Genomic DNA, 27,691 nt, shown 5'->3' on the forward strand with positions numbered 1-27,691 from the left:
GTTGGTGAGGGAACAAATACAGCTCAAGAAATTGGAGATCTGCGAGTCTGAAAGGCCCTCCCACCTCTCCTCCCTTTTCATTTATCCCCCAATCTGCCCTGGGTGCCTCCCGCTGCCCGCTCTGCACCTGGCACCCTAGGCTTCCAGGTCCCCAGCTGCTGCTCCTCTTCAATGCAATCTGAGCCAGACAGGCCTGTCCCTCATTTACTGCTTCCACCCCTCCCAGCTGCTCCCTGCTTGCTCTATCTCTCAAGGCCCACACTCAATCCACTCTGACCCATCAGTCCATCGCCACCTGGTGTAAGGTGGCCCCTTACTCCTCTCACCACCAGCTCAGGTCTCTCATCAGACATGGTGGGGACAGCTGGATTCCCTGGGAGTGCCCGCGCATCGGTTCCCCTCAGCTTCCCAGCCTTCATCATCTCCTCCTGTTTTTCCTGCCTGGAAAATTGGAGGTTCTGCTGTGAAAGAAACCTGAGGGAGTATCTGGTCAAGATGTCACCAGGTGCCAGCCATGATCAATCGGGACCTGACTACAGAGTCTAATGTTGCACCCAAGCTCCAGAAGGAGGGCCACGATCAATTAGCAATGTCTGCCATGCATGCAGCTTTGTAAATACCAGCGATTGCCATCCATGATCTGGTCCAACTTTTCAGAGTCAGGGACACTAAAATAAGATTTTGAAAAATAAAATTATAGTATATATAAAAATCCAGTGCAATTTTTTTTCCCATGAGACCATGTCAGATGGTGCCTAGACACAGGATAAGATAAATCAGACTCCTGTGAGTGAAAAGGATATTTGCTTTACAATCCTTTCGCTTTTCCTCAAGGAGGAAGTCTCCAGTTGGTCCCTACACTTGCTAATCTCCCCTTTAAACTAAGAGACAGAGCAGATTTCCAGCAGGCAATGAACTGAAACATTTCATTGTATTTACTTTTGATAGTTATCTTTTATTTATAGTGAATAACAAAAAGATGTTTCTTTAAATAAAAGTTTTTAAACAAAAAAAGTGACTTGACTTAAAGAAAAATATTAAGGAAACAAAAACAAAGATGGTACACACGGATCATTAAAAAGTACATATATATAACACAAATGACCAGGGCTTGAGCGATGTAAGCCTTCCCAAGAACTCTGCGAAGTAGAAAAACTAACTTGCAGAGAGGTTTCCTAGTTTATCCCAGGACACACAGCCAAGGTCTGGGCGTGGAGCTAGGGTTTGAGGCTCAGGCAAGGGCTGAGGCGCCTTGCAGCCAAGAACACAGGGCACCGATGGCAGGAGGTGGGAGTGAGACCTCTGAGTAATTCAGCTATTCCGCGTTAAGTATCCAAGATTCAAGGCAACCTCCGGAAAAGGGAGTTTATTTTGGACATGAGAAACCTGAGTGAACCGCCAGTAGCCCCCTCAGCAGCAGCAGTCTCTGTATTAGGAGCAGGGACTCAATCCCACTCTAGCCTTTTCCCCATGCCCTCTCTACTTGCGCCTGCGCCCAGGGGCCTCCCTCCCTCCCTGAGTTCAAAGGCCCAAGACTGAGAGAAACCTGATTGGTCAGCTCAGGCCCGGCTTCCCTGATTGGACAGAGCTTCTGTTCCAAGCCCCCTCATAGTTTGCTGGTCAGCCTGCGGTGGGGGGGCTTGTGTCAAGTGCCCAATCAGTTGAGAGCAGGGCCTGCAAATTAAGGCACTGCAGCTCTCCTGGCTCATAGTTGTAAATGCTTTCCTAAGACTCCTCGTTAAGGAGGTAAAGTGTGGCAGACATCACAGGTATGTGTGCTCAGTGCCAGGATAGAGGGAAAAGAAGTGGAGGGATGCTGGGGAGCCCTGAGCAGGGGCTGGGAGCGGGAGGACTGCCATGTGAGGCGATGTCTCTTGCTGGAGCCAGTGTGCTGTAACCTAGTGGGCATGAGGCTTGACCTCAGAAGGGTCAAGGCGTCCAGGGTGCTCCTGGGAGGTGGATGGTGCCCGCTGTAAGAAGCTGGGCGCAGGGAGCCCAGGCAAGGTGGTGCCAGCTGGTTCATTAACCACCCGGGAAACAGGATGGGATGCCAAGTGCACTTTGTCAAAGTGCAGTGAGGTGCCCCTCTGGAGGAGGTGTGCCAGCCCCTGGGCCCCAGAAGAGACCCCTGCAGGGGAGGGAGGAGTAGGAGGAGCCCTGGAGTGGCCTCCCTGTGCCAGCATCAGGACCTGCCACCAGGAGGGGGAGCATCAGCATGTTTATGACTCTGTGAAGCCATTGTGGAAGGATCCCGCCAGTGGCCATCTTACTGGGGGATTTGTGTCCATATCTGGGCCACCGCGTTAAAGATGTGGTAGCCAAGCATTCTGAGGTCATGAGACGCCACGGGGAAGTGACAGGGCCACTTTGTTCAGCTGCCCTGTGACCCTGAGAGCTTATCCGTCCAGCACTGAACCACACGGTTTGGGCACATTAAGGGAAGCAGTGTTCTCTCCAAGGGAAGCTGAACTGGCAGAAGGCTAAGGGGACTTGATCACCTAGATGAGAAAGGACAGGGCACCGCAGGCATAGAGAACGAATGGCATGTGCAAATGTGTGGGGGCGTGAGGGGGCTCCAAGGGGCTCCAGAGGGCTTTGGATAGGGTTCCGCAAGGGAATGACCCAGCATGATGCTGGACGGGGTGAGGGCCAGGCCAAGAAGTGGGGCCGAGGGCAGCGGAGCGTCACGACAGGGTTTTAAACAAGGGCAGCAGAGCTGCGTCTGTTTTGGAAAGAGCGCTCTGGCTGCCCTGTGCAGGGTGCCTGAGAGTGGATGACACTGGGCAGGAAACCCAGTGAGGAGGCTGGGGTGCAGAAGCCTGGAGAACCTCAGGAACGCTCCCCGAGGAGCAGCTGCAGGCTGGAGGGATGTTTCAGAGGCAAAACTCAGGGGATCCCATGATTTATGAGTGTTGGGGGGGGGGTGAAAGTGTCCCCTCCCCCTGCAGTTCCTGACTTGGGCAGTAGGACCAGGGAGCAGCAATTAAGGTTTGGAAGTGAACTGCCGAGTGTGCAGGGGCAGGTTGGGGCCATCCGCTGGAGATATCCACGGGGCAACCGGACACCAAGCGTCTCAGCAGTGGACAAGCCTTGAGGACAGACCGCTCAGCGGAGCTGGAGCAACAGTGGGGGGCCTCCTGCTTCTCAGCCCGGCCGACTTTCTACATGGAGTGAGCTGGGTCCTGATCCTGGAGCTCTTGGAGGGACAAGTAGACATCAGTGTTCAGGGTCAGGCAGGAGGCGGGGGCCCTGACTTGACCTTGCCCAGGGGGTCTGGCCCATGGGAAGCTGGCCCCCTCCCCAGGGCCGGGAGCAGGGGCCTCCTCTCTTGCTTCTCCCAGTGCGTTCTGCAGGGGCGGCTGGAAATCTACCAGGCTAGGGGCTTCTGGAGGGGAAGGCCCCAGGAGTGGGGGGGCCCAGTCTCTGGGGCCTGCCTCCTGTAGGGAGGCGGGCGGCCTCTCTTCACTGGCCCCAGTGCCCCCCAGGGCAGTGTTTGGGGGGCTCGGGCCAACGACGAGATTGGGGGAGAAGAGCAGCAGGTCTTCCCCAGGGGGGAAGGTGCAATAGGCGTGGTCCTCCCCAGGCAGAGGCGGCAGGGGCGGGAGGAGAAACCCCTCGGGTGCCCCAGGCCCGCCCTCGTCGGGGTCCTCGGCGCAGGGGTCATAGGTGAAGTACACCTGGCAGGACTCAATCTCCAGCGCATCCGGGAGGTGGAAGAAGAAATAGCCTTGGTTGGTGAAGCAGCTGGTCAGCGAGTGGCCACTCGTCTCCAGGGAGGGGGAGGGCTCCTTGTCCTGCTGCAGAAGGAGCAGCTGCGTGGCCTTGGCATCCCTGTCCAGCACCTCCAGCGGGGAGATCTCAGGCGCCGGGCCGCTGGGGCTGAAGGAGGATGAGGGGAAAGGCGAGGACAGCCACTTCTGCCAGGAGACAGAACAGAGGAGGGTGAGCGGGGTGCCTCCTCCAGATTCTCAGCAACAACTCCGAACTCCTTCAGCAAGCCAGGCAGGACTGCCCCCTCTGACAAGCCCTCCCCCACCTGCCCACTGGCTTGTGGAAAAACCTCTGGGTCGGCCCAGGGAGGTGCTTGCTTCCCAGCCCCAGCATAGGCCTTCCTGGCTCATTGCAGGTGCTCAGGCAATGCATTGGCTCAATGAGTGACAGCTTACTGAGCACCCGCTACGAGCCTGGCACTGCTCTAGGTACCGGGGACACAGCAAAGGGTAGAATATCAGTGTCTGGTGGGGACTAGTACGAGTGTGTCCCCAAGCAACCCACCAATGCCAAAACAGAAAGGAACTAGGAGCACATCTTGTTCACTTTACAGATGCCCAGAGGTGGTGTTCCCTGGCCCTAAGCACACAGCCAGCTGGTGGCAGAGCTGGGACTCCAGGCTCCCCGCTCACACTACCATGGAGACATCTCTAGTGGGGAGCTAATGTCCCCCCAATTGGCCTCTCCCTCTCAGGGCCCTGCAGCCCTCCCCCCACACACACACACATACACACAGCCTCCCTCCACAGAGAGAGGAAAGTGCCCATCAGAGCACTTCTCAGTTGCTCCAGAGTCCAGAGAGCCCTGGCCAGGAGCGGGGACCTGGCCTCCCGCCTGGCTCTCACTAGCTATGCGAACCTGGGCAGGTCCCTGCAGCTGTATGAGCTAGTCTCCAGCAGTTAGCTGCCTCCCTCCTGCTTCCTCACTGTGGCTGCCAAGGAACTGCCAAGTAAGAAAATGAAGGTAGAAACAGCTGGCCCAGGGTACCGTGCAGACTACGCTGCCAAGGTTTGGGGGGCGGTAGTCCCCCAGGATGGGGTGATAGACTCCTCAGGTGGGTGCGTTTGAGAACCCCAACAGCTCTCAGTCCTGGGAATCTTCAGCAGCTGAACTGTGGTCCCCAGAGTCCAGGGACCAGACCTGATGGTACTCCTGTGCCCAGCACAGAGTCAGGGAGCCAATCAATCTAAGTCAGATGAATTAACAGACCAGTAGAGACATGGCCTGGTCTCCCTTCCCAGAGTGAGTTCCCGGGGCTGAGCTAGGTGTTCTACAGACACACGCACACACGCATGCACGGCCCCCTCCCCCAAACCAGGAGTTTGTGTTACAGGAGAAAAAGCCAGAGTAAGAGAGACACTAGGGCAAACTGAGGTTGGCGAGGAAAGGTAGCCAGTTAGGGGAGAGGGAAGGAGTGCAGGTCGGGTGAGGTCCCGACACTAGAAGAGGCAGTGGAGGGCAGGGCCAGGCAGCGGCCTTGAGCCTGCGACCAGTGCTGGTGTGCCAGGCCTCCCTGGGCCCCCTGGGGGGAGGGCGTCAGCCACTTCCTGGCCTGGGCCTCCATCCATGATGCCCTGAAGTGAGGGGTGGGGAGCACACTCACACCCTCACACTCATTCCCAGGTCCCATGGACAGGGCATGGGCCTTGTGGCCCCGCAGCCAAGGGTCCTGGGGTAGAGAGAGAGAAGCAGGCCTTCCACACAGATGCAGAGGGTGGGGGATCCCTCCGGGCCAGACCCAACCCCCAACCACATGTTGTGACCCCAGGGCCTCCTCTACACAGGAGGCCTGGGGCAGGCATCTAGACCTGGGGATGGCCTCGTGGGAAGATGGGGTGGTTTGCAGCTGTCTAGGAAGCACCCTACTTCTACCTCAAAATGTCCTAGGCCCATAAAATCAGGAAGACTTAAAGCTGTGAGAGGACTGAGGATGCATCTAGTGCAGCCTCCAACCAGTTCCAATGTAGAATCCCTTCAACTATGTTTCTGACACATAATCAGCCAAGGCTTGCTTGTATACCTCTGTTGATGGGGAACTCACTACCTGTAGGGCTGAAGGAGGAATTTTAGGGAGCTACATGTCCCTGCATCGAGAAGACTGTAGGTAAGATAGCCCCAGTTTGGAAGTTTTCCAAAGAATTCCAGAAGGGGCCTTGACCAGCCCTGATAGAGAACTCCAAAGCCAGCCCGTGACAGCTCTGGTCCAGTATGGCTTTCCAGTCCCTCAGCACTCCTCCTGACCTCCCTCCACCCCACCTCATCCCCTCCCCCACAAATCTAGGGAGCCTGGGGCAGGGCGAGGGGGAGGTAGGGTGGTAGAAGCAGCCCACCACATCCCTCATCCCCCTTGAAGCTTCCTTCCTGAAGTGGGTGTGGGCTGGGGGAGGGGAGACAACTGAACTTTAAATGATGTTCGGAGTGATACTATTGTATGTGCCCGCGCTTTCAAAATGAATCTGTGTTTTGTAGCTAGAAGTGACTAGAGGACTTGTTAGCATGTGTGATCAGTTATGGAACCTGCCCAGAGATTCTTTGCAGGGGCAGAGGGAGCACTCTCCCCACAGAGAAAGCCTGTGCTCTGCGGTATGGGGAGAACGTTCCTGGCAAGACCCGCTCAGTCCACAGGCTGGTGACGGTAATTCTAGCTAGGGCCCCCTGAGCACTGACCGTGTGGTGCCTGGCAACGTTCTCGGGGCCATGCACATAGTAACACTAGGTTCCTCCTCATTTTACAGGTGAGGAAACTGAGGCACAGAGAGGTACTATAACTTGCGCCAGGTCACACAGCCAGGAAGTGGTGGAGTCGGGATTTGAACCCAGGCGGTCTGGCTCACACAGGAGGCGTCAGTCAGCCTGAGAACGCTGGTGCCAGAGCTGGGGAAAGGGGCCCGCCCCCGCCCCAGAGGCTGCTCACTTCAGCACTGGTCTGCTCTCACACAGTGCACACCCCTCCTGCACCACCTCCCCGCCCACCGGCGCCACTGCCACGCTCTGGCCAGCCCGTGTCAGCTGCCCACTTCCAGCCTCCTACCTGGAAATCTCCTCCATGCTCTGAGCTCAGCTGGGAAAAGAACTCTGAGGGGTCTGGGATGTGACACTTCAGAATCTTCTTCAACCTTAACAAGGGAGAGGGAAGGGGGGTGAGAAGGGAAGGGGACCGCAGTGTCCTGCCATCAGCCCACAGCTCTGAGGGCAGGGCACGGAGCCACTCCACATTCGCTCGTTTATTCAGTCAACACCGATTGAATAGCCAGTAAGGGAGGATCATGTGCTGGGTGCTGGGGACACAAGAATGGCCGGCCGAGAAGGTCCCTGCTCTCAAGGAGCTGACATTCTAATGGGGAGACAGAACCAAGTGTCCAACATTACCATTCATTCTGCAGAGACAAAGAGCAGACTGTTACGGAAGAGAAGAATGTGGAGGTGGGGGACTGCATGAATCAGAGCGGTCAGGGACAAGGATGACTGGAGCAGAATGAACCAGCAGGAGGGAGGTAAGAGGGGCCAGATTGTGTGCCTCCCAGTCAGGGCTGTCATGGATGGTGGTTCAAGTTGTGCACTGCCCAAGAGTACCTGGTTTGGGGGCTGGTGAGTGGGGGCTGAATTCCAACCCATGTTCTGCTTGTCAAGCTAAATGCCCCAGCCTCTAGGCCCCAGAATGCCTGGTTGTTGCCCACATGACCTGCCCAGGCTCAGGTCAGCCCTCACCCACCTCCCTTACGGTCTCTGACCACACCTTCCTCCCTGCACTCTCAGTTTCTAGAAGGCTTGTCCCTCCTTCCCACCCAGGGCCTTTGCACGTGCTATTTCTTCTTCCCGGGATGCACTCCCTAGCTCCTCCCCTTCCCCCCCTCCCCCCCTCAAGTCCTGCCTGGTTAGCTCCTCCTTCGGATTGCAAGAGAATCATCACTTCCTCAGGGAAGTTCCCCCGACCACCCCTCAGCCAAGGTTCCTCTCCCTGTAGTCTGCTTCCAATATACATGATACCTTCCTTCACCATGCTAACCACAGCGTGTCATTATATATGTGTATGACTAGTGAACATCTGCCTTCCCCCATGGGACTGTGAGCTCCAGGAAGTTGGGACCATGTGCATATGGCTAGCCCTTGCGTTCCCAGCACTCAGCGCTGTACCTGGCACTGAGCTGAGCTCAGTAAATAAAAGAAGAAATGAACGATTGCCCAGACCCAGATAGACCCACGAGGACCCCCACACACAGGCAGCTAGTGAGTGCACACACACACGTGTGCACACACACACTCAACTCCTGAAAGTGATGCTCTGGGCAGGGCCCCCCTGGGGCCCTCCCTTCCCTGCTTCCCTCAGGCTGGTTCCATGGGGTTCCATCTTTGGGGGTGGGTCATAGGGAAAGGCCAGCTGTTGGGCAGGGAGGACTCCTGGGAGGGCAGAGGGAGCACTGCTGTGTCTGAGCAGGGGGCTCAGCTCAGAACTTGACCCGGCAAGGGGTGTGTGTGTATGAGAGATGGGAGCACGCAGGACAAATGGGGATTGCTCTTACCACGGCCCGAGGTACCGGCAGCTGGTCAGCAGGTAGACTAAGATGAGGAAGCCGAAGGCACCGCTGAGGCCCACCATGGTGTGGCCCAACCAAGAGAGGCCCTGGGTCTCCTTCCCCAGGGCTGCCAACGGATGGGAAGAGAAGCGGGGAGAGAGGTTACAGAAGTACCCCAGCTCACCCGGCTCACTCCAGCATCCTGCTACCCCCACCCTGGTGCTGAGGGGTAGGCTGACTTCTGACCTAAGACCTTCCCAGCTTCCCAGCTGGTCCAGCAGACCTACTGTGTGCCAGGCCGACATGGGGCACTGCATGCTTTCGTCACAGCAGCCCTGCCTCAGCATCATGGTACCCACTCTACAGATGAGTAAACTGAGGCTGAAAGGTGAAAGTCCACCCCCGACCCTGGCAGAAACCAGGAATTGAGGTTTCAGGGTAGAGAAAGTAGAAAGAGCATCTCTGGCCTCCCCATTAACTCACAAAGCCGTGGGCAAGTCTCATCTGCTCACTGAGTCCCTGTTCCCATGGGTGAAACTCTGCCCACGCCGACCACCATGCAGGGTCACACCAAGTGAGCTGATGATGACAGACGGGCACGGCGGCCCCAGACCCCAGCCTCCCCTACCAGCTGCTCCCAGAGCAACACCCCAGCTACACCCTGCTGTCCTAGCTCCATCCCCACCCCTGCTGTCCACCAGTACCTGCAGGCCTCGTCCTGAAGGCCAGGGGCTGGCTCCAGGGGCTCCAAACTGTGAAGTTGCCTCGCTGGGGCCTGACCCGCACTTGAAGCTCATACAGGGTGTCCGGAAGGAGCGTCTCCAGGTGGATCCATTGCTGGTTCTGCCTGAGGGTCAGCGGGCGAGCCTCCTGGGACAGAGATAGGGCTCTCAGGGAGAAGGGCCCCTACCACCCACGTCACCTCCCATGGCAGGGCTGGCTGGAAGGCTGAGCAAAGCAGCACCTCCCCTTCTCCCCTCCTCCACACCCACCCCATCCTCCCAAAGGGCTCCCTGACACCCCAGTTGCTGGGACCCAACCCCAGGGTCATCCTAAACCCTTCCCTCTCCCTCATCGTCTCCATCCAATCAGCTGTTTCCGCCTCCAGAACCTATTGTAGACCCTTCCTCCTTCTCTCCTCTCCTCCCCGCTCCAGGTCTGAGCTCCCACCTCCTCTCAGGCCTGAGGCTGGTCTCCCTGCTTCCACCGCACTCTCTACAGTCCGTTCTCCACACAACCAGAAAGGGATTTGTCCACAGACCACTCCCACCCCTGCATCTCTCTTTTTGCCTTTTTCCGGTTCCCCACACACCCAGGCAGTGTCTTGCTTTTGCAGTGGCGGCTTCCTCCGTTTGGAAAACCCTCCCCACATCTTTGCAGGGTCAGCTCCTCCTTGACCCTCAGATCTTTGAGCAGCTGAGTCTGTAGTAGCCTGTCCCAGTCCCTCTCAGATGCATTATCCCGTTTCGTTTTCTTGATAGCATTTATCAATATCCCACAGTCTCCCGTTGCTTGCCAACTACCTGTCCCCCCACTCACCCCATGTGAGTTTCCTGAGAGCAGGAAACCTATCAGTCTTGCCCTCCACTCTCTCCCTAGGATTCAGCACATAGTAGGTATTCACTAAATGTTTGTTGAATGACTGAACGAGCGAATAAAGGAATGAGTGAATGAGTAAGGACAGACCCCTGTCGACCTGGACCACACTGGATTTGAAGAGTGGAGAGGTGGCATCCCAGGGCCTCTGAAATCTCACAGAGAGGTCAGTCACCTGCCTCTTACTACGGAAATCTAACCCTGGAGGCCCTGGGTTATCAGGGAGCAAGTGAAGGAAGGGGGAGGCGGGAGCAGGCAGTACAGAGGAGCAGCAGGGGCTGCCTGGGGGCTGCTGTAGCTTTGCTGCGATGCAAGATGGACACGGTGACCAGGACAGGAAGGAGGAATCAGGGCAGGTCAGACTGGGCCATGTACTCACCTCCCAGGTTTGGTCTGGGGACCTTTTCCGGACCTCAAACTCCAGGTATCTTTCAATGTAATGGGAGGACTGGGAGACGTTCCAGGTTATATTGCATCTGTGGGTCCCTATATGGGTGACTTGGAGGGAGTCGGGGGCCATCAGGCGAACTGGAGGCAGGAGACAGGAAGGGAGAGCAAGCTTTGGGAACGCTGGGTCATCATGACGCTGAGATGACAAAGCTGAAACGTGCTCCAACCTCCGCCTTTGCACCTGCTGTTCCTCCCTCCCGACATGCCCTTCCCAGGTCCACAGGTCACCTCTCTAAAATCACCTATTGAGAAAAGCCTTCCCCAGCCACCTGCCACTCACTATCTGCCTCACCTGAGTTATTTTCCTTTCTAGCGCTCATCACTACCTGACATATTAAATACCCACTTTTGGTTCTTTAGTCACTGTCTTCCCCCACCAGACTGTGAGCTCACTGAGGGCAGGGACTTTGTTCTGTCCTGTGTCCTTGGTGCCTGGGACATTGCTTGGCATGTACTAAGCACGGAATTAAATATCTGCTGAATGAGTGAGTCAGGGCAGCCTTTCTCTGCACACAGAAATGACCTAAGAGTTTTACATCGATCATCTTTTATGTAATGTAATCTCATTAATCTTATATGAGTATAAGATGTTATGATTCTGAAGTTAAATTGATCTAAGTTTTTATAATTCTGAGACTCTGTAGAATTCCATGAATAACAATAAGCGAGTGTTGATTGAGTGTGGTGCTAAGCAGTTTCTGAGTCTTGGCTCATAGACTCCTTACAGCAACCATGTATAGCAGGTAACTGATTATCCCCCATTTTATAGATGAGGAAACCGAGGCTGACATGTTCAAAGATCTGCCAGTCAGGTCATACCTTAAGGCAGGGTTGCATTTAGCACCCTACCTGGATCTCACCCTCTGTTCCACCTCTTCCATAGAGATGGACCCCAAGTTCTGGGGGAGGTGGGAAGGGCTGGGGGTGGGACCAGGCACTCAGTCATCATTCAACAAACCTTCCCAGAGCACCGGCCAGATCAGACCTGGAGCTGAGCACTCAGAATGGAGACATAGGGGTAGCAGCAAATCTGCTCTCAGTGAGCTCACAGCTCAGTGAGGGAGGCACACCTATCATCAGGCAGTGATGACGTTGGGCATGAACACCCTTAAAGAGGAGGTACAAAGGGCTGGGAGAATCTAGGAAAGCTTCCTGGAGGAGGTGACTCTTCACCAAGCCTTGAGGGTGGATGGGAATTTTCCATGTAGAAAGAGCCTTCCAGGGCCGGCTGAGTGGCGCGATGGTTAAGAACTGGCTTGGGATGCCAGAGGGCCCCGGTTCGGATCCCACATATGAGGGCCAGTGACACTGCCCTCTACAGCTAAGATGCTGAACAACAGCTCAACCTGGAGCTGGGCTGCCGTGAGTCGCTGGCTACGGTGTAGGCTGCAGCCCTTGTGGCAGTGGGTTGCCATGGGCTACCGTGTGTAGCCAGCAGCCAGCGTGAGCGGCCAGCAGCCGCCGTGAGCGGCCGTTCAGAAGCTGGCAACTGATCTGCCTCGCCCGGGAAGAGCGCAATGATGGTGCCAACTTGGGCCAGTGAAGCAACGTCCTCCACAACTAGACTGAAGAACAAAACGACAGCAACTTGTCTGTTTCCCTTCCTCCAATTCCCCAGCACTGTTCCCATCCCCCCAATTCCCCAATAAAAATCTTTAAAAAAAAAAGAAAGAGCCTTCCAGGCGATGTGACCAGCACGTGCAAGAGCTCAGAGGTATGGCTGGGCAAGTTGTGTTTGGAGAACTGGTCTTGGGTGTGGCAGGAATAGAGGCCACAGGAAGAGCTTGCTGGAGAGGAAAACCAGGTGGGATCCCGAGCAGCCTTGAATGCCAGGGTAAAGAGCAAGGACTGCACCCTGAGGGCGGAGTGCAGTGAGCGGGTCAGATGTGTGTGTGGAAGCTCATGAAGAGACAGCAGAACAGTGCGATCCCAGAGAAATGACAGGGAAGGAGGTCCCTACCCCCAACCCCAGCCCCACCCTGGGTCGTCACTCACTGTTCTCAAAGGGATGGAAGTGCTGTGTCATTACCATCTTCCACGTCTTCCCTTGGAGGCACTTCACACTGATGTGGACGATGTCCGCTGAGGTCAGTTTCTGAGACTGCAAGTGAAGGGGTAGGGATGTTGCTACCAACAGCTGGCAGGGGAAAGCCATCGGGAGGGGGACGGGAGAAGGACAGGAGGAAGACCAAGACTGCAACCGTTGGAGCCCCACCACACACCCACATTGTCTGAAGTACACTTTTTCTGTAAAGGGTCAGGTAGTAAATATTTTTGGCTTTGCAGGTCATATGGTCTCTGTTACAACTGCTCAGTTCTGCAACAGACGACATGTAAGAGAATGAGTGTGGCTATGTGCCAATAAAACTTTATTTACAAAACAGACAGCAGGTTGCATTTGGCCCATGGGCCCCATTAGTTTGTCAACCCCTTATCTAAAGTGAAGTGAGCTGTCTTGGGAGGAAGGGAGTTCCCTGTCACAAGAGGTGTGCAAGTGGGATGAGCCCCCAAGAAGACGCAGGGCTGGAGCTGTACCTGTGTAATAGCTTTGAGTCTGAGAGCCCCCCGTATCCCATTTCTCCCCATACCCTAACTTTTCTGGAAGGAAATGTCCAGGTATTGAGCATCTACGGGCAGGAACTTCTCAGCAGCATTAGCCATTCTCTGGCTGATTCTCACAGCCGTTCATCCCACACTGCATGTGAGAAACCTGAGGCTCAGGTTGGTTAAGAGACTTGCCCAAAGTCATGCATCTGAACCCAGGTTCAAACCCATGCTCTGTGTCGACAGCCCCACAGAGACTGCAGCCCTGGCCCATCACGCCCAACGGAGGACTGCCAAGTGAGCATCTTATGGTGGCCACCGCCCCGTGCAGAGGGCAGCCCTGCGGGGCCTGCAGGAGGAAGGTCTAGTGCAGGCCCCATGAGGATCTGTGCTCTGGGGCCTAAGGTGCTGTTTGCAGATCCAGGACCCAGGGCTCAGTCCTTCTGACCTGCTGCGGGGCTCACTAGGAGCAAGCCTGGAACCTGATTATCAGTCCCCAGAGCTGGGAACAATTCCTCCCTCTGTACCCCAAGGACTCTGCCCCAGCCTTTTTCCAGCTTCTAAGGGGGCCAGATTTTCCCAGATAATAATAGTATTATATTATTATTGTTACTGTTATTACTGTTGTTATAAAGATGCCAATAATATATTCTGTTGCGCACTTAGTCTGACAGGTACTCTTCTAAGCATTTTACATATAGTATCTCATTTAATTCTCTCAACACCCTATGCAACAGGCACTATGACTATTCTCATCCTACAACTGAGGCGACTGAAGCACAGAGAGGCTTAGGGACTTGCCTAAGGTCACACAGTTAGGAAAGTCACACGGCTAGGTGGGGCCAGGATCTGAAGCGAGACCGCCTGCCGAGCTCTTGGAGACAGGCATGCAGCCTGTGCCTTTATCACCTACACATAAGCCCATCTCCACTCCCTCCTGCCCCTTGAGAATGCATATAACCTGATGATAGTTGGAAAATGTGGTCTGGGCATCCCTGGTGCCCGCTGCAGCCAAGGAGGGTTTGATGGACAATAATCTGATGTACAACCATATGGACACGGCTACATGCCCTTTGAGAGGCAGCCTGGGGCCATGGCGAAAGGTCCGGGTGGGAGTCTCACAGACCTGGGTTCAATCCCAGCTCTGCTATTCTCTGGCTATGTGACCGTGGGCAGGGACCACACCTCTCTGAGCCTCAATTTCCTCATCCGTTAAGGAGACAATGCTGGTGACCACCCAGGGTCATAGGGGTCCACTGACGATCGTGCCAAGGGCCTGCTCTACCCTGGGTGGTGTTCCAAGTGCTTCAACGCTCGGATCAACCCTACAGGTAGGTACCAGCATCATTCTCATTTTATAGGAGGTGAGACTGGGACACAGAAGCCGTCCAACATCACCCAGCTGGTGTGCAGTGAAGCCGGGGCTAGAACCCAGACTGTTACGCTCTGGGATCCACACTCCTGACCCCACACCACCCTGCACTTGCTACGTCCTCGATCAGAGTTGGATGTGTGGTTATTACTATCACTGGGTACTCTCCCCGCTTGAGGAGGAGGGCAGTGGTGTCACAGGACCCACAGCATGGCGGAGCATGGGGGACAGTGGATGCAGGGGCAGAATGTGAGCCTCACACCCCATGGATCTGTTGCTCCTGGGTCAGGTCTGAGTCCTGGCCTTTGGATACTGCCCTCCTTCCATCCGCCTCCCAGCCCCAGGCAGCCCACACTACCACAGCTTGCTGGCCATTGGGCTGGCTGGGCCCCAGCTCCTCTCCTGGGAGGACACCCCTTGGCACCTACCGTCCCCCTGGGCCTCTCTCCTCAACTACAGATACTCACATTTAGGGGTCCAAGGATCAGGTTGCACGCCCAGGATGCCAGCCCCACTGAGCTCAGCTCACAGGATTTGTTCCAGGGCCTTTCAAGGAAAAAGGACCTCCTTAGAAAAAAAGTAGGGACCCAAGTTGGCCCCTGGGATGGTCCCCCATGCAGTGAGGTCAGTCTGTGCAAGTCAGCCGTGCCAACCTCACAGGGGGTGCTAATTCCCCCACCTGCTCCACCTTCACTCATAAGCACCATCTTCTGCCCTCCCCACCTGAGCCTGGCCCACAGCAGCCAGAGGGATCTTCTAGAAACAAACCAGTTCAGGACACTGAGCCTCCCTACCTGAAGCCCTGTGAAGTCTTCCCATGGGGCTTGACTGGGCCTTGGGAGCCCCTGTGGAATCACCACCCACAGGAGCCGGGGCCAAAGCCACCTTCGCTGCTCCCACCAGGATGTTTGTATCACAGCAATCCGTTCATCAACTCCCACCCACCACCCCTCAAAATCCGCAACCACATCCCTGTCCCCTGTCCCCACAGCTGCCCTAAGGGTCTCTCAAAATCCCAAGTTACTTACAAAACTTGGGGAGCCCCCTTTCTTCCCCGCCCCCCTTGCCTCTAAAGTCAAGTCCAGCCTCAGCACAACAGGCTTGAAGCCCCTTGTCCCCAGTTGGCCTTGTCCAGCTCATCTGTAGCCTGGACCCCCACGCCCCACTCCCACCCAGGTTCCAAGAGCCTAAATATCTGATTCCCACATTTTCCAGACTTCTGTGATACCAAAGGTCTGTGCATTCTATTCGTCCAAGGTTCTCGAAGCACAGACGTCTCGGAGTCTGCGAGTTAGGATTCCAAGAATCTAAATGTCAGTGATGGTAAGATCCCACAGTCCTGAGATTGTGCGGTTTTGCCAGCCGACCCCACACTCACCGTTTATCCGGCTGGGCGTGGATCCGGCACGATGTGTTCTGCAGGCTCCCATGCCGGCTCCAGACACAGGAGATGTTGGCTCTCGAGTTGTAGAAGCATGTGAGCTTGGAAGCCTCTGCTGGCAAGACGAGGCATAAGTGGCTGCAGGGTACCCACGGCCCTCCCCAGTGGCTTGCCCACCACCCCTGCTCCTACCAGATGAGGAGGTAAGCAACCCTGGTGGGCAGAGAAGGGGTTAGTGGGCCCGTTTCAGAGAACAAAACAGCCCCATAGCCTGCAAGGTCCCCACAGGCAGGCTGAAGCAGGGCAGGAATGAGAAGCCAGCATCTCCCTGTGGCCTAGAGAGGCGTGTGGATACAGTGCGGGCAGGATGGAGGGCGAAGGGGGAAGGTTGGTACCTGGTCTCTGGTCCTATTGCCCCTGCCTCCCTCCTGCCTGCCTCCTGCCCCTGATGATGAACCTTCTGCCAAGAAGAAAGGGTCCCAGGAGGGCTGTAGAAGGGCCTTGGCCTCCTCCCCGAGGGAAAGTAACATTGTGCAGAGATGCCAGTGTCCTCACCGTTCGCTGCTGTGGACGCCTGAGGGATGTCCAGGGATAGGAGGAAGACAAGGAGGGACAGACACCAGGACAGAGCAGGAGCCGCCATCACATCCACAGGTGGAGGCTGGGGAAAGGAGCCCTGGAGGAAGGAAGAGGGGGAGCTAGCAAAAGTGAACACCCACCCATGTCTCTCACCACCCCAGGGGCAGGCTGGCCCTGCTCCTCGCAGGGCGCGCAGGTCCGCTCTCCACCACGTAACATAGTCCAGCCTCAGGGCCTTTGCACCTGCTGGTCGCACTGCCCCACACATGCTCATCCACTTCCTTCAGAGATTCAGAGGCCCACATATTGTGATTGCTGAAGGGGCTCTCTGAGTAAGCCCAACCCCTTGTTCAAAATTGGAAAAGCAGGCTCAGGATGGCGAGAGATTTACTTAGGTCCACCTAGGGAGGCCAGCACAGAGCTGGGATTAGAGACCACCTCCTCTCTACCCTGCTGCCCCCTTAATGACACCAAAACCACGTGTTCTATATGCCAGGCTCTGTTTTAAACTCTTTAAATGCAGCAATGAGAGCATGTATTAGAGATACTCTTATTATCCCCATTCTCAGATGAGGAAACTGAGGCACAGAGAGGTGAAGCAAGTTACCCAAGGCCACACAGCTGGTAAGAGGCAGATGTGGGTCTGAGCCAGGACAGACGGCCCAGAGCCCAGGCAGGGCTCCCTCCTGTAACTTCTCTGGCTGTATCTTCCTACCCACTGAGACAGTTCTCATGATCAGAAATCATGTACTGATGACCTCAGAACAATGCTTATACTGTGTGCTGAGCACTCATGTTTGCCAAGCGCTTTGCGTACCCTGGCGGTGGGGAAGTGCTTGTATTATCCCCTTACACGGGTGAGGAAACCAAGGCCACAAGTCATAACTCGCCCAAGGTCACATGGGCAGAAGAGGCAGCGCTGGGATCCAATGCCCAGGCTCCATGCCAAGGCCCGTTCTCTCATGCCATTTCACCTTGCCCAGCCCGTCCCAGGCACTGGTCCCAGAGACAAAGCCAACAACCTTCCTGCCCTGGGGGTCAGGGTCCACATGAGCACAGACCCACTGGTGGCGTCTGGCCTGGGCACGGGAAGGAGCCCAGAGGGGTACCCATGGACTCCTCCTTACCCGGCCCACCAGCCCCACAGGAAGGTGAGCTCCCCAGGATGGGGCTGGTTGCCTCTTTCTTGGACCCCCAAATAACACAGGGTTGGAACCCCAAAGGGTGCAGAGTCCAGCAAAAAGGCTCCCAGCAAGCCCCCCTGTTCTCCATAGTCATCCGATCACGACCCTGGGGCATAGGCACTGTCTATCTTCTGGAGGGTGTCCCCCGGGTTCAGGCCACAGCCAACAGGCAACCCCATGCCCAGGACAGGACCTGGCACAAAGCCCCAGGGTGAGAGGAGGTGGGGGGGGCAAAGGCATGCAAGACTGCAGGAAGGTCAGAGACAAACCTCAGCCCCAGCAGCGGGGAGCCTGGGGAGAGGAAAAGTACAGTAACAGACATCAAGAGGCCAAAGTACACGGAGGAGGGTGAGGAGGGGCAGACACCGGGACAGAGCGGGCGAGTGTGGTGTGTGCCAGAGGGCTGGGGAGTTGGGGGGCTCCTGGCAGTGTCTGAGGCTGCGCCCTCATGCAGAGGAGGAAGCTGAGCCTCAGGGAGTTTAAGAAACCTGCTCAAGGTCACAGAGCAAGGAAGAGTCCCACCCTCAGGGAGGGCAAGTCAGACCTCTGAGTGCCAAGCACCTCCATCCTGGGTTCTCACACACATCCACACGTTCCCTTCCTGGCTGCAGAGCTGTTCACACCGACTGACTCATTAGGTCCCCACCACAACCCTGGGGTGGGGGAGGTGAGGGTGGATGTCATTGTCCTCCTTTTGATAGATGCTAAGGCTGACATGCATAGCCACGCAAGGGGCTGGACTAAAATCAGGTCATCTGATTTCAGGTTAGAAGATAGGGATAATAATGACGATAACAATGATGACAATGATGATGATGATGGTGACTAATACTCAGCTTGTACCCTGTGCCCGGCACTGTCATTAGCACTCACAGCAACCCTCAGAGTAGGTACCATTATGACTCCTTTTCTCAGATGAGGAAGACCGAGGCACACACAAGGCAGCCTTTGCCCAGGCTAGAGGCAGGTGGGGCTGGGGTTTGAACCCAGTCAGATGCAGTCTGAGGCCCCATGGGGCGGAGGCTGTGGAACGCGGGGGTTTGTGGAGGCTGGAGGAGGATCTGAAGCAGGAGTTCAGTAGCCAAAAAAGTGTCCCACCTGACCTCTGAACTTGACGGACCCCATCTTCCCTCATCCTCCAACCCCCTACACCTCCACACACACCCCCCCAGTACGCACATACACACACACACGCACGCACACGTCTCACTGTGGGGCATCTTCCCAGCAGGTGTGGGGTCCTAGATGTGTGGGAAGGAAGGGGACCTTGGGGATGGCTCTGCCCCCCAGCAGCCCCATTCCCACGGTGCTCTAAACACAGTTAAGGACGGGAGGCCTCGGCCCCCAGGAGAGGAGAGAGAGGGTGCCCACCAGACAGCCCCAGAGAGGGAGTCCCATCCACCCCCAGTCACACAGCCACGTAAGGGACACATCTGGACTTGAACCCCAGGGACCTCCCAGCATGCACCCCCACTTCACAGCCAGGTCTCCTCCCTCGCCCTGCAAGCCTCCTGTGGAGCGCTTTCCAGGGGGAGCCTCCCCAGTGGGCCCCATCCCACAGCCATCAGGAGGTGGCTGTCATCTCTCGCACCCACTTCCCAGTGCCTTCTCTGAGCACCCAGCCCATCGGAGGCTCAGGTGGCCTTCCTCTGCCAGTCCTCCCACCCTCTTCTCCACCCCCCTGGGTTGGGGGACCAACAGAGGGCCTGGGGAGGCCCCTCATCCCATAGCAGCCTCCAGCCTCCCCCCAGGATAGGCTGGAAAGAAGAGAGAGACTTGGACTGGGGACCCGCTTTTTCTCAAGCCAAGAGTCACCAGATCAGAGCCTGCCCCATTCTCGGGAGAGGCTAAGATCAGGTTGGAGGGAGGGCTGGGAGATAAAAGTTTAAGCAGAAACTGCTAGCGGGAGAATGGGGTGGGGGGGTCGGCTCAGTCAGAGCTGAAAGTCATCCCCGTGACCTTTACTTCCAGCCCACCCCCCTTCCCCGGGGGCTGATGGCAGGGGCCATGAGGGAGCTACTGGTACCCAGGGGACTCAGGAGGGGCAGGTTGAGGGCAAGGCGGGTATCACCTGGCTGAGACATGGAGCTGCGGCAGGTTCTCTCCGGTTCTCTCCGCTGCTGGGACCACAGCCATCTCCCCAGGGCCCTGCTCCGGCTCTGGCGGTCCAGGCAGCAAGTAGGCTGATGAGGTCAGTAAAGAATAAACCCCAGGGCCAACCCACTTCCTGTAGAGGCTGGAGGGGGCAAGGCCTGGGCAAGGGGGCGGGAAAGATCTGGCTTGCTGAGAAACCCCGAAACTGAAGCATTTAGGGGACAGATAAAGATCTCCCTCCTCCTCTGGGGGCGGGGGAGGCAGCGTGGGTGAACACGCGCGCGCGCGCGCACACACACACACACACACACACACACACACACACACACTCTCTCAAATAGACTCCTGGCTGCACACAGGAGCCTAAGGGGGCACAGCCCCTTCTTTTCTCTCCTACACCACCCACACCCAATCTCACACAGGCCACCTCAAGACTTGTCACCTTTATCCGGTCACACACACACCCACTAACACCCAAGCCTCACACAGACATGTCCCTTTAGATGTCCCCCAGCTCTTCACACTCATTGCACCTACCTTTCTGAGACCTCCCTTTTCACCCCAGCCTTCCAGGAAGCCCCTTACTCAGTTTATCATTCAAAGGTGATTATTTCTCAGGGCTTTGCAAACAACTTGATGGCCACTTATTGAACACTTTAGAACCTTCCTCTTCCTCTCAAGTCAGTTCCTAATCCTTTTCCCCCCTCTTTCTTTGGTCAATGTGGAGGAGGCCAGCTCGGGGCTTTTTTTAATGACGAAAAGTTACGGACCCCTCTTTAAAAAAGTGCACGTCTATCTAGGTGCAGTGTCCCTCACAGGCCCAGGGACCCTGTGAAGTTCCACCCAGTGTCCAGAAGAAGTAGCTCCTCTCTGTCCCTTTCCCTTGATTTTAATGGCCTTGCTTGGGGGGCAGGGGGAGGTCTTGGAAGCTGCCATCTCTTTCAAGAAAGAGAACACGGCAAGCAGAAGGAGAAGTGGGACGGGCAGGTCTGCAGAACCCCTCTCTGCACAGAAACGAGAAAGCAGAATTGAAGACCCTGAAAAGAAACTCAGGCCCAGCCCCGCTCTGAATGGGAAGGGGCACTAGGGCTGTCCATGTTGCAGAAAAGGCCACATTCAAGGCTGCTTTGAAGCTGAGTGACCTCTGCTCCAATGTCCACACCTGTGGAGCGACGGCGGAACAGTTTCTGCCCCGTATGTCCAGAGGACTGGACAATGGCCGTGACCACAGATAGCAGGCTGCACTGAAGGCCAGTTCCTCCCTCTCACCCCCCACCTGACCCCCCCCCTCTCACCTCAAGCAAGACTTTCTGGCTGCAGGAAAGGGTAGTAACGCAACCAGCACCAAGATGAGACTACTAGCCAAGACATATGAAGCCTGGAATATTTCTGGAAGCTTCTCAAGAAATCAGGAACACTGGTTCTCCCAGGAAAGAAAGCCAGGTGAGGAAAGGGGGTAGGAAGGACTTTTTTCACTGTAGACCCTTTTGTACTTCAGGAACATATTTCCTGCCCCAAAAGACATGAATTCAGTTAAAACTTAAAAACACAAGTAAAGAAAAAAATATATATACATCCCCAGGGGAAGCCAGAAATCGTGAACGCAGCTTGTCACAAGAAGCTTCGCCCAACAGTATTGCCCACAGGGATGGGCATCGGCCTGCCAGCATGAACTCCTGCGGCTCTCTCTCCTCCATCCCTCTTTCCTTCTTTCACTCATTCAGCAAACATTTGCTGAGCACCCAGCAGCCAGGCCAGGCGCAGAGAAGCCTGAGGTGGCTGCCACAGGCCCTGCTTTGGTCAGTGACACAGGCCACAGGGGGCCAGGGGAGGGAGAGGCAGCAGCTCTGACCAGCCAGATGCCCTGGGAGAGGGGGGGCAGCAAGTGTAGCCTGCGCCCGCTGAGGCTGCTTGAACGGGGGAAGGAAAGTGGGAAAGGGGACAGTCCCCACATTCAGCACCCCCATCCCAGGCCAGGTGGGCCTTGCTTTTGCCGAGGGGCCCAAGCCAGGACACCTCAGGTGGGACAGCAGGGAGTGAGCTACGCTGAGCCAGGAGAACCTCAACACTGCACAATCTTCACATCCTCTCCCTAAACCTCAGCTGTGGGCGCACATGGGGGCGTGCATCACGGTGCAGAGAGTTGCCCTGCTGGGCATCTGCCACACTCCACATCCCGCCTCCCTTGCAGTCGGGTGGGGCCATGAACTGAGTCTGGCCAGTGGGATGTGGGGGGGAAGCGATTTAGTCTACTTCTAGGCCTGAAAACCCTTACCTTTGATCCTCCTCTGTGTCTCTCACTCTCCTCCTCTCCCTCCTTCTCTCTCTCCTCCACTCCCTTTCCTTCCTCTGCCTCCCCTCCCCACCCCTACAAGAATCCACCGGAGCAATTTGAAGCCTGAACAATCCGCACCAGACTGGGACATGCTCAAGAAATATACTGATATGGTGCTGGGCCTCTGCGACTTGGAGGTTCTGTTCCAGCAGTTAGTGGGCACTATTCTGACTAATACAGACGGTGCCCCAGGTAAGGGGGGTGAGACGGGCATGCCAGGCTCAGGCCCCAAGGCCGGGGTGGTGAGCAAGTGCACACTGAAGTGCGCGTGCTTCATGGACCCCCCCCACCCCTCTCCCAGCTGCCAGCATCTCCCCCCAGCCAGGTCCACAGGGGCCCCCTGGCTGGCCTCCCTGTTTCCACGCTGACCCCTCCAGTCTATTCCTCACTCAACAGCCAGAACGATCTTTCTCAAACCCAAATCAGGTCATTTCACTGCATCACCCCCTTTAAAACCTTCCAGGAGTTCCCAGGGCATTTATAATAAAATCTAGATTCTTCATCTTGGCTTCAAAGTTCCGCATGAGCCGGCCCTGCCGTCATCTCTGAACTTTCCGCCAGCTCAAGCTTTATTGCAGCTCAGCACACATGCCAAGCTCTGCGTGCCCAGGGGCTCTGCACGCGCTGATTCCTGCCGAGACTGCTCTCCACAGAGCAGCCCCTTCCTTCCTCAGGCAAGAAAACAGGCTCACAGGTCATCCAACCAGAATGTGACAGAGCCAGGATCAAAGCCGAGGTTTGTCTGAGGAGAACATCAGGGCCTCTCTGAGGTAACCTGCAGAGGAATCCAGAAGCTTCTCTGATGGCAGGGGCCTGGCAGAGTCCACTCAGCCCTCTGGGGATCAGACTCAGCCTCCTCCAGCAGGCCCCCGCCCCAGGACCCAAACCACCGAGAGCATCAAACCTGCATTCCTTAAACTGCCCCTCCTGTCCCCTCCACACACCCCCATCCCGCCGCCCCCACCCCGGCATCCTCACAGCATCCCTTTGTGAACCAACTTCCCTGCAACCTCAGCTCTGTGGACACAGCCCCAGCAGCTCAGCCACCCCTGAACCCAGCCCCACCCAAGGACCCCACTTTCATGGGACCAGCGCAGATCAGGGTCTTCTGGCTCCATGTCCCTCCCTGACCATGACTTTCCCACCTGCCCATCACAGGGCTGCTTCTTTTGGGGGTCAAGCCAGGTCACCAGACCCCCATGCCCTCCTCAGCCCTGACACCTACATAACGCTCCCGCCTCTCGCCTCCGCCTTGCTCTTCACGCCAACTCCCAGGAGACCTCAGGGTCCCCGTCGCAGCCTCTAGATTCCTGCACCGTCATCTCCCCAGGGAGCCTCTGTCTGACTCCACATCAGTGCCCGGGCCCAGCCCACACTGGGACCTTGTCATCACCCTGACATCACCCCCCTTGCTGCTGCCACCCTCTTCCACCTACAACAGTGTCCCAGTTAGAGTGAAGTCCAACTGTGTGTGTCCAGAGAGGATAGAAGAGCGTAACAGTGGCCTAAAATCCAAGAGAAGTTTATTTCTCTCTTACATAAAAGAAGTCCAGAGGCAGGCAGGCAGTCCAGGGCTGGAGGAAGACCTTTATGACGTCATCAGGATCCTGAACTACATCTGTCTTGCTGCTAGGGCATCTTTAGTCTCTTTCTCCTTCCGCATAGGCCAAGGGAGCTATTCAAGCTCCAGCCATCATACCTGCATTCCTGCAGCTGGAAGGTGGAGGAAGGCAGCAAAGAAGGACATGCCTCTGCCTCTTAAGGCCCCATCCCCAAAGTTGCCCTTGACACTTCTAACTTACATCGCATTCGTTATAACTGAGTCATATGTCCAACCTACCTACAAAGGAGGCTGGGAAACGGGCCTAGCTATACGTACAGAGCACACAGGCAGAGAAGACAGGTTTGACGGGACCATTAGCTCTCTCTGCTATCGCAAAGACCTCCAGCATCTCCCGGGCCACCCGCCCTTCCTGGCTTCCCTCCCTTGCTCAGCCTGGATGGCACAGTTGCTCATCCAGAAGACACTCTCACACCCACCCTCAAGCCTTTGTTCCCACTCCTCCCGGGTGCTATGACCTGACTTCTCAAAAGTCAGCAGGTAGCTGAGTCCTCAGCTGGAGAAAATCCTGCCTCCATAACACCAGGCTTTACAGGCAGTCAGACATGAGTCCTAGTCCCTGGCCAGGAGGCGACACTATGCATGATTTTGCATCCAACCCTCAGCCTGGTCCCCACCCAAGACTGTGGGGTACCCTCGGGCCAGTGAAGAACACAAAGTAGGAGGGGATCTCGGAGTGACCAGGGCGGGACAAGGAGAAAGAGCGGCCTGGTGGCTGACCACCCTGAGGGCTCTCCTCTGAGCCAATCCCTTGGCTGACATCCATTCTTCATTGGGACAACCCACACAGCAGTCCCCAAGCCAGAATGCGGTCATCCTCTGTGGCACTTCCTGTCCCTCACCCTCCCCGCTTCCAGGCCGTCACCCTCGCCATCTCCGCTTTGCCACACAATCACCTCCACGCTGGCCTCCCGGGCTCCAGACCTGAATCCCCGTGTTCCTCCATGTTCCTCTGTGAGCAGCTGGCTCATTGGCCTCTCCAAGACTGGCACCCCAAGCAGCTCATGTCTCCTGCAAACTATGTTGTTCATGTAGAAAGTCACTCCTCATTTTGGTTCCTTGCCAGGACTGCTCCAGGGGACCAGCTGTCACTCTTTGCCTGGGCCTGAAAGGGTCCCCAAGACACAGGACTTTCAGCGCCCAAACTGGGATGAAGTTGGTCACCCCATTCCCACCCTGCTCTTTACAGACTAACTCAGCTCCCCAATTTAAAACCAGTCTTTCCCTGTCTCCTTACCCCAGCCAGGTCAGGTTCATGCACACACCTCTTATTGCATCTGGCCATGACCTTCTGTTCACATGCCTACACTAGGAGTTCCCTGAGAACAGGGCCTGTGTGCAATCCATCCAGACAGCTTCAGAGCCTAGAAAATCCCCTGACATACAGAAGGTGTCAAGATGCAGGGATGGAAGGAATAAAGGAAAAAAGAAAGAATCAAAGTTTCCAAAGCACCAATACCCTAAAGATTCCAGAAAATGCAAGTTGGAAACAACACTGCGAATAATGTATTTGAAGTTTCGAAAGGTTTGCCACCAAGAGTGGTCTTAAAGGGTGGGTCGCCTTGCTGGTGTGCGTTCAAAGTGGTACCACCTCTCGGGGAGACGACTTGACAACACCTATCAGAATCTCCAGCACAGGCTCAAACTCATCCTGTAGAGAGAGGTGTGCTGTGTACAAAATGTGTGTGCCAAGGGATTCACACGGTGGTAAGGCTGGAGGCAGCCTAAACGTGCACCAACAGAGGACCACGGGTAAGGAAATTAAGTTAGGGGACATCCGCAAGGTGGAAGGCAGTGTGGCCTTGACAAGAAAGGAAGGGACAGCTCTCTGTTCCTGACGTGGAACCATCCCCAAGACGTATGGCAGAGTGAAAAAAAGCCAAGTTCAGAATGAAGTGTGTCGTGTGCTACCACTCGTGTAGCAGGGACAAATGTGAGCATGTAAATGTAACTGAGGGGTTGTGTGTGAGGGTGTGAGAGAGTGAGCCCGACTGTGTGTGCACATTTGTAAGGATGTATGTGAAGGTGTGAGTGTGATGGATGTGAAAGTGAGCCTTCCGTGGGTGAGGGTGGGTGCACGTGTGAGGTAGAGTCTCGGTGTGTGAGTATGCGTAGGTGGCATAAGTGAGTGCGTGCTGTATGTGCATGTGTAGGGGTGAGTATGCATGTGTGTGTGTGTGAGTGTGTGTGTGTGTGTGTGTGTGTGTGCGCGAGGAGAGAGAGAGACAGAGAAAGAGAGAGAGAGAAAGAGAGAAAGAGAGAGACAGAGAGACAGAGAGAGAGAGAGAGAGAGAGAGAGAGAGAGGCCGTGAACTAGCCTGTATGTACTCTGAGTAGCTCTGGAAGCAACCCCTAGAGACTGATAGCAGCATGTTCCTTTAGGGAAGGATACTGGGAGACCTGGGAAGCAGAGGAGCAGAACTTTCCTGAATAACCTTTTGTACCATTTGAGCTTTGTTTCACGGGAACATAATGCCTACTTAAGGAAATAAATAAGATGAGAACCAAAATCAAACTCAAAAGCGTGGGGCCCTTTGGAGAGGCTCACAGTGCTCCCCAAACACCAGCCCCTCCTCTGCCCCTCATCATCTCTCACCTCTGCCGAGGAACCTTAAAGTGTCCTGAGTCACCAGGCCTGCGGGACCACGCTGTTCCCACAGAACCCAGGGATAGGAGCATTTTGTCCACAGTCACACCGACTCCTAATTAACTCCTGTTTCCTGACTGCCAAGCCCGAGTCCTGTCACGGGGACAGTCAGGAACGCGCCCAAGATCCTCTGACAGCTCCTGCAATGGCCGCCTTCTTTCCCGTGGGAAACAGTTCGTAGAAAAGCATCTTTTCACTTTTTCTTCCTCTTAAGCAGGTTTCACCAAGACCTGTGATCTTTCTCAGAAGACAATCTACGTGTTACAGCAAGGAAAGGCGACGTGTGATGTTTGCCAAGTGTCTGTGAGAAGTTCCTCTCTAACTAGAAGTTATGCTTGCTTGCTTTTTTTACTTGGTGTTTTTATTTAAAAATCAGAAAACATTTAAATGTCCCTCTGGCTGGCTGTCACCATTGCCTACAGTGTCTGCTTGGAGGAAAGCAGTAAATGGGGTCAGAAGTCCACCCCAGCTCTAGAATGACACCCCCAGTCAAGCCTGACTCCAGGGCCAGGGACCCTGGGTCTCCAGAGAACAGGGGACCCTGGACTCCCTGATCAGTGACAATGCCAGATTCAGGCAGCGGTGCCTGAAACCATACAATCTTCTCTTGGTCCCTGACTCTTGGCACCCTGGCATGTCGGCCTCGTTGCCACGTTAAGAATATAAATAAAGTGGGGCTGAGAGAAGAAACACAACTATTACATTTTGGCAGATCCTAAAACAGGCCACAATGAGGATACAGAAAAGGCCACGGGGTCTCCTCCCTAGAATAAGGGGGCCGAAGTGAGCCAGGGGAAGGGGAGTTCCAGCCAAGTGCAAAGCTTCAGAATGTGCCAGGCCAGCAACAAGGATTCGTGGAGAAGGGCCCCTCTGGGCAGCGCTCAGAGATGCATGGTGGTGTGGGCCCCCTGTCATTATTCCCATGGCACCTACATTTGCAGCCCAAAGCCTGTCCCACCTGTGTGCTCACACAGGTGCACCCACAACTTTAAAACAGGATTTTCTTGGCATTGTTTTCATGTTTTCAGGTTTGTAGGCACGCCCCAAGGGCCATCCCAACTGCACTTTAAAGACATCATGGGCCAAATATGGAGGTTTTAGACAATCAGCAATTAACTAAAATATACTTTACCCTCTGAGCCTCTCAACATCAATGACTTCCACGTGAGGGAAGGGGCCTAGTGCCTCCCTCATGGTGGGTTTGGGCAGGAGTTCCCCGCTAACATGCCTACATAGCAAAATGGGGACTCCATCTACAGGAGAGGTGGCAGATGGGAATGCTGACTCAATACTGCCAGAAAATTCTGAATTTTCAAAAAGAGCAAAAAAAACGAGATTAAAAAAAAAGTGAAATTCTCTCATTTAAAATATTGGTCATTATTTCTAACTTAAACTAACAAACGCCACCGCCAGGCCTGCTGGCCCAGTGAGGTGCCAGAAAGTGCCACTTTTGGAGCTAGGGTGGCGCTGAGGGCCAAAGCAGACATAGGACCCCCTGTCAGGAACGTTCCTTCTCAAGCGCCGGCCAGATATTTACTTACATTGTGGTCTCACAGCTTTGCAAACCTTTCCTGTGTTTGTGGTGTTTGCTTCTTTAGGAGCC

At 55.5% G+C, this 27,691-nt stretch overlaps 1 protein-coding gene across 2 annotated transcripts; it reads right to left on the reverse strand.

The window, feature by feature from the left end:
- Positions 1–1,022: 1,022 nt before the first annotated feature.
- On the reverse strand, positions 1,023–27,691 carry IL2RB (interleukin 2 receptor subunit beta). 2 transcript variants are annotated; one of them, XM_019664562.1, is made up of 11 exons: positions 27,630–27,679; positions 19,463–19,574; positions 16,184–16,304; positions 15,626–15,740; positions 14,715–14,793; positions 12,327–12,432; positions 10,261–10,409; positions 8,990–9,155; positions 8,292–8,412; positions 6,803–6,887; positions 1,023–3,917 (listed from the first exon to the last, which is right to left on the reverse strand). In XM_019664562.1, exons 3-11 carry the CDS (start codon positions 16,269–16,271, stop codon positions 3,162–3,164), a joined length of 1,665 nt encoding a protein of 554 aa, XP_019520107.1. In that variant the 5' UTR covers positions 16,272–16,304; positions 19,463–19,574; positions 27,630–27,679; the 3' UTR covers positions 1,023–3,161. The 2 variants fall into 2 exon arrangements, with proteins under 2 accessions (XP_019520107.1, XP_019520108.1); XM_019664563.1 differs by lacking the exon at positions 19,463–19,574 and having other exon boundaries at positions 27,630–27,691.

This window comes from Hipposideros armiger, unplaced genomic scaffold, assembly GCF_001890085.2.
Source record: "Hipposideros armiger isolate ML-2016 unplaced genomic scaffold, ASM189008v1 scaffold_426, whole genome shotgun sequence".
NCBI lineage: Eukaryota > Metazoa > Chordata > Mammalia > Chiroptera > Hipposideridae > Hipposideros > Hipposideros armiger.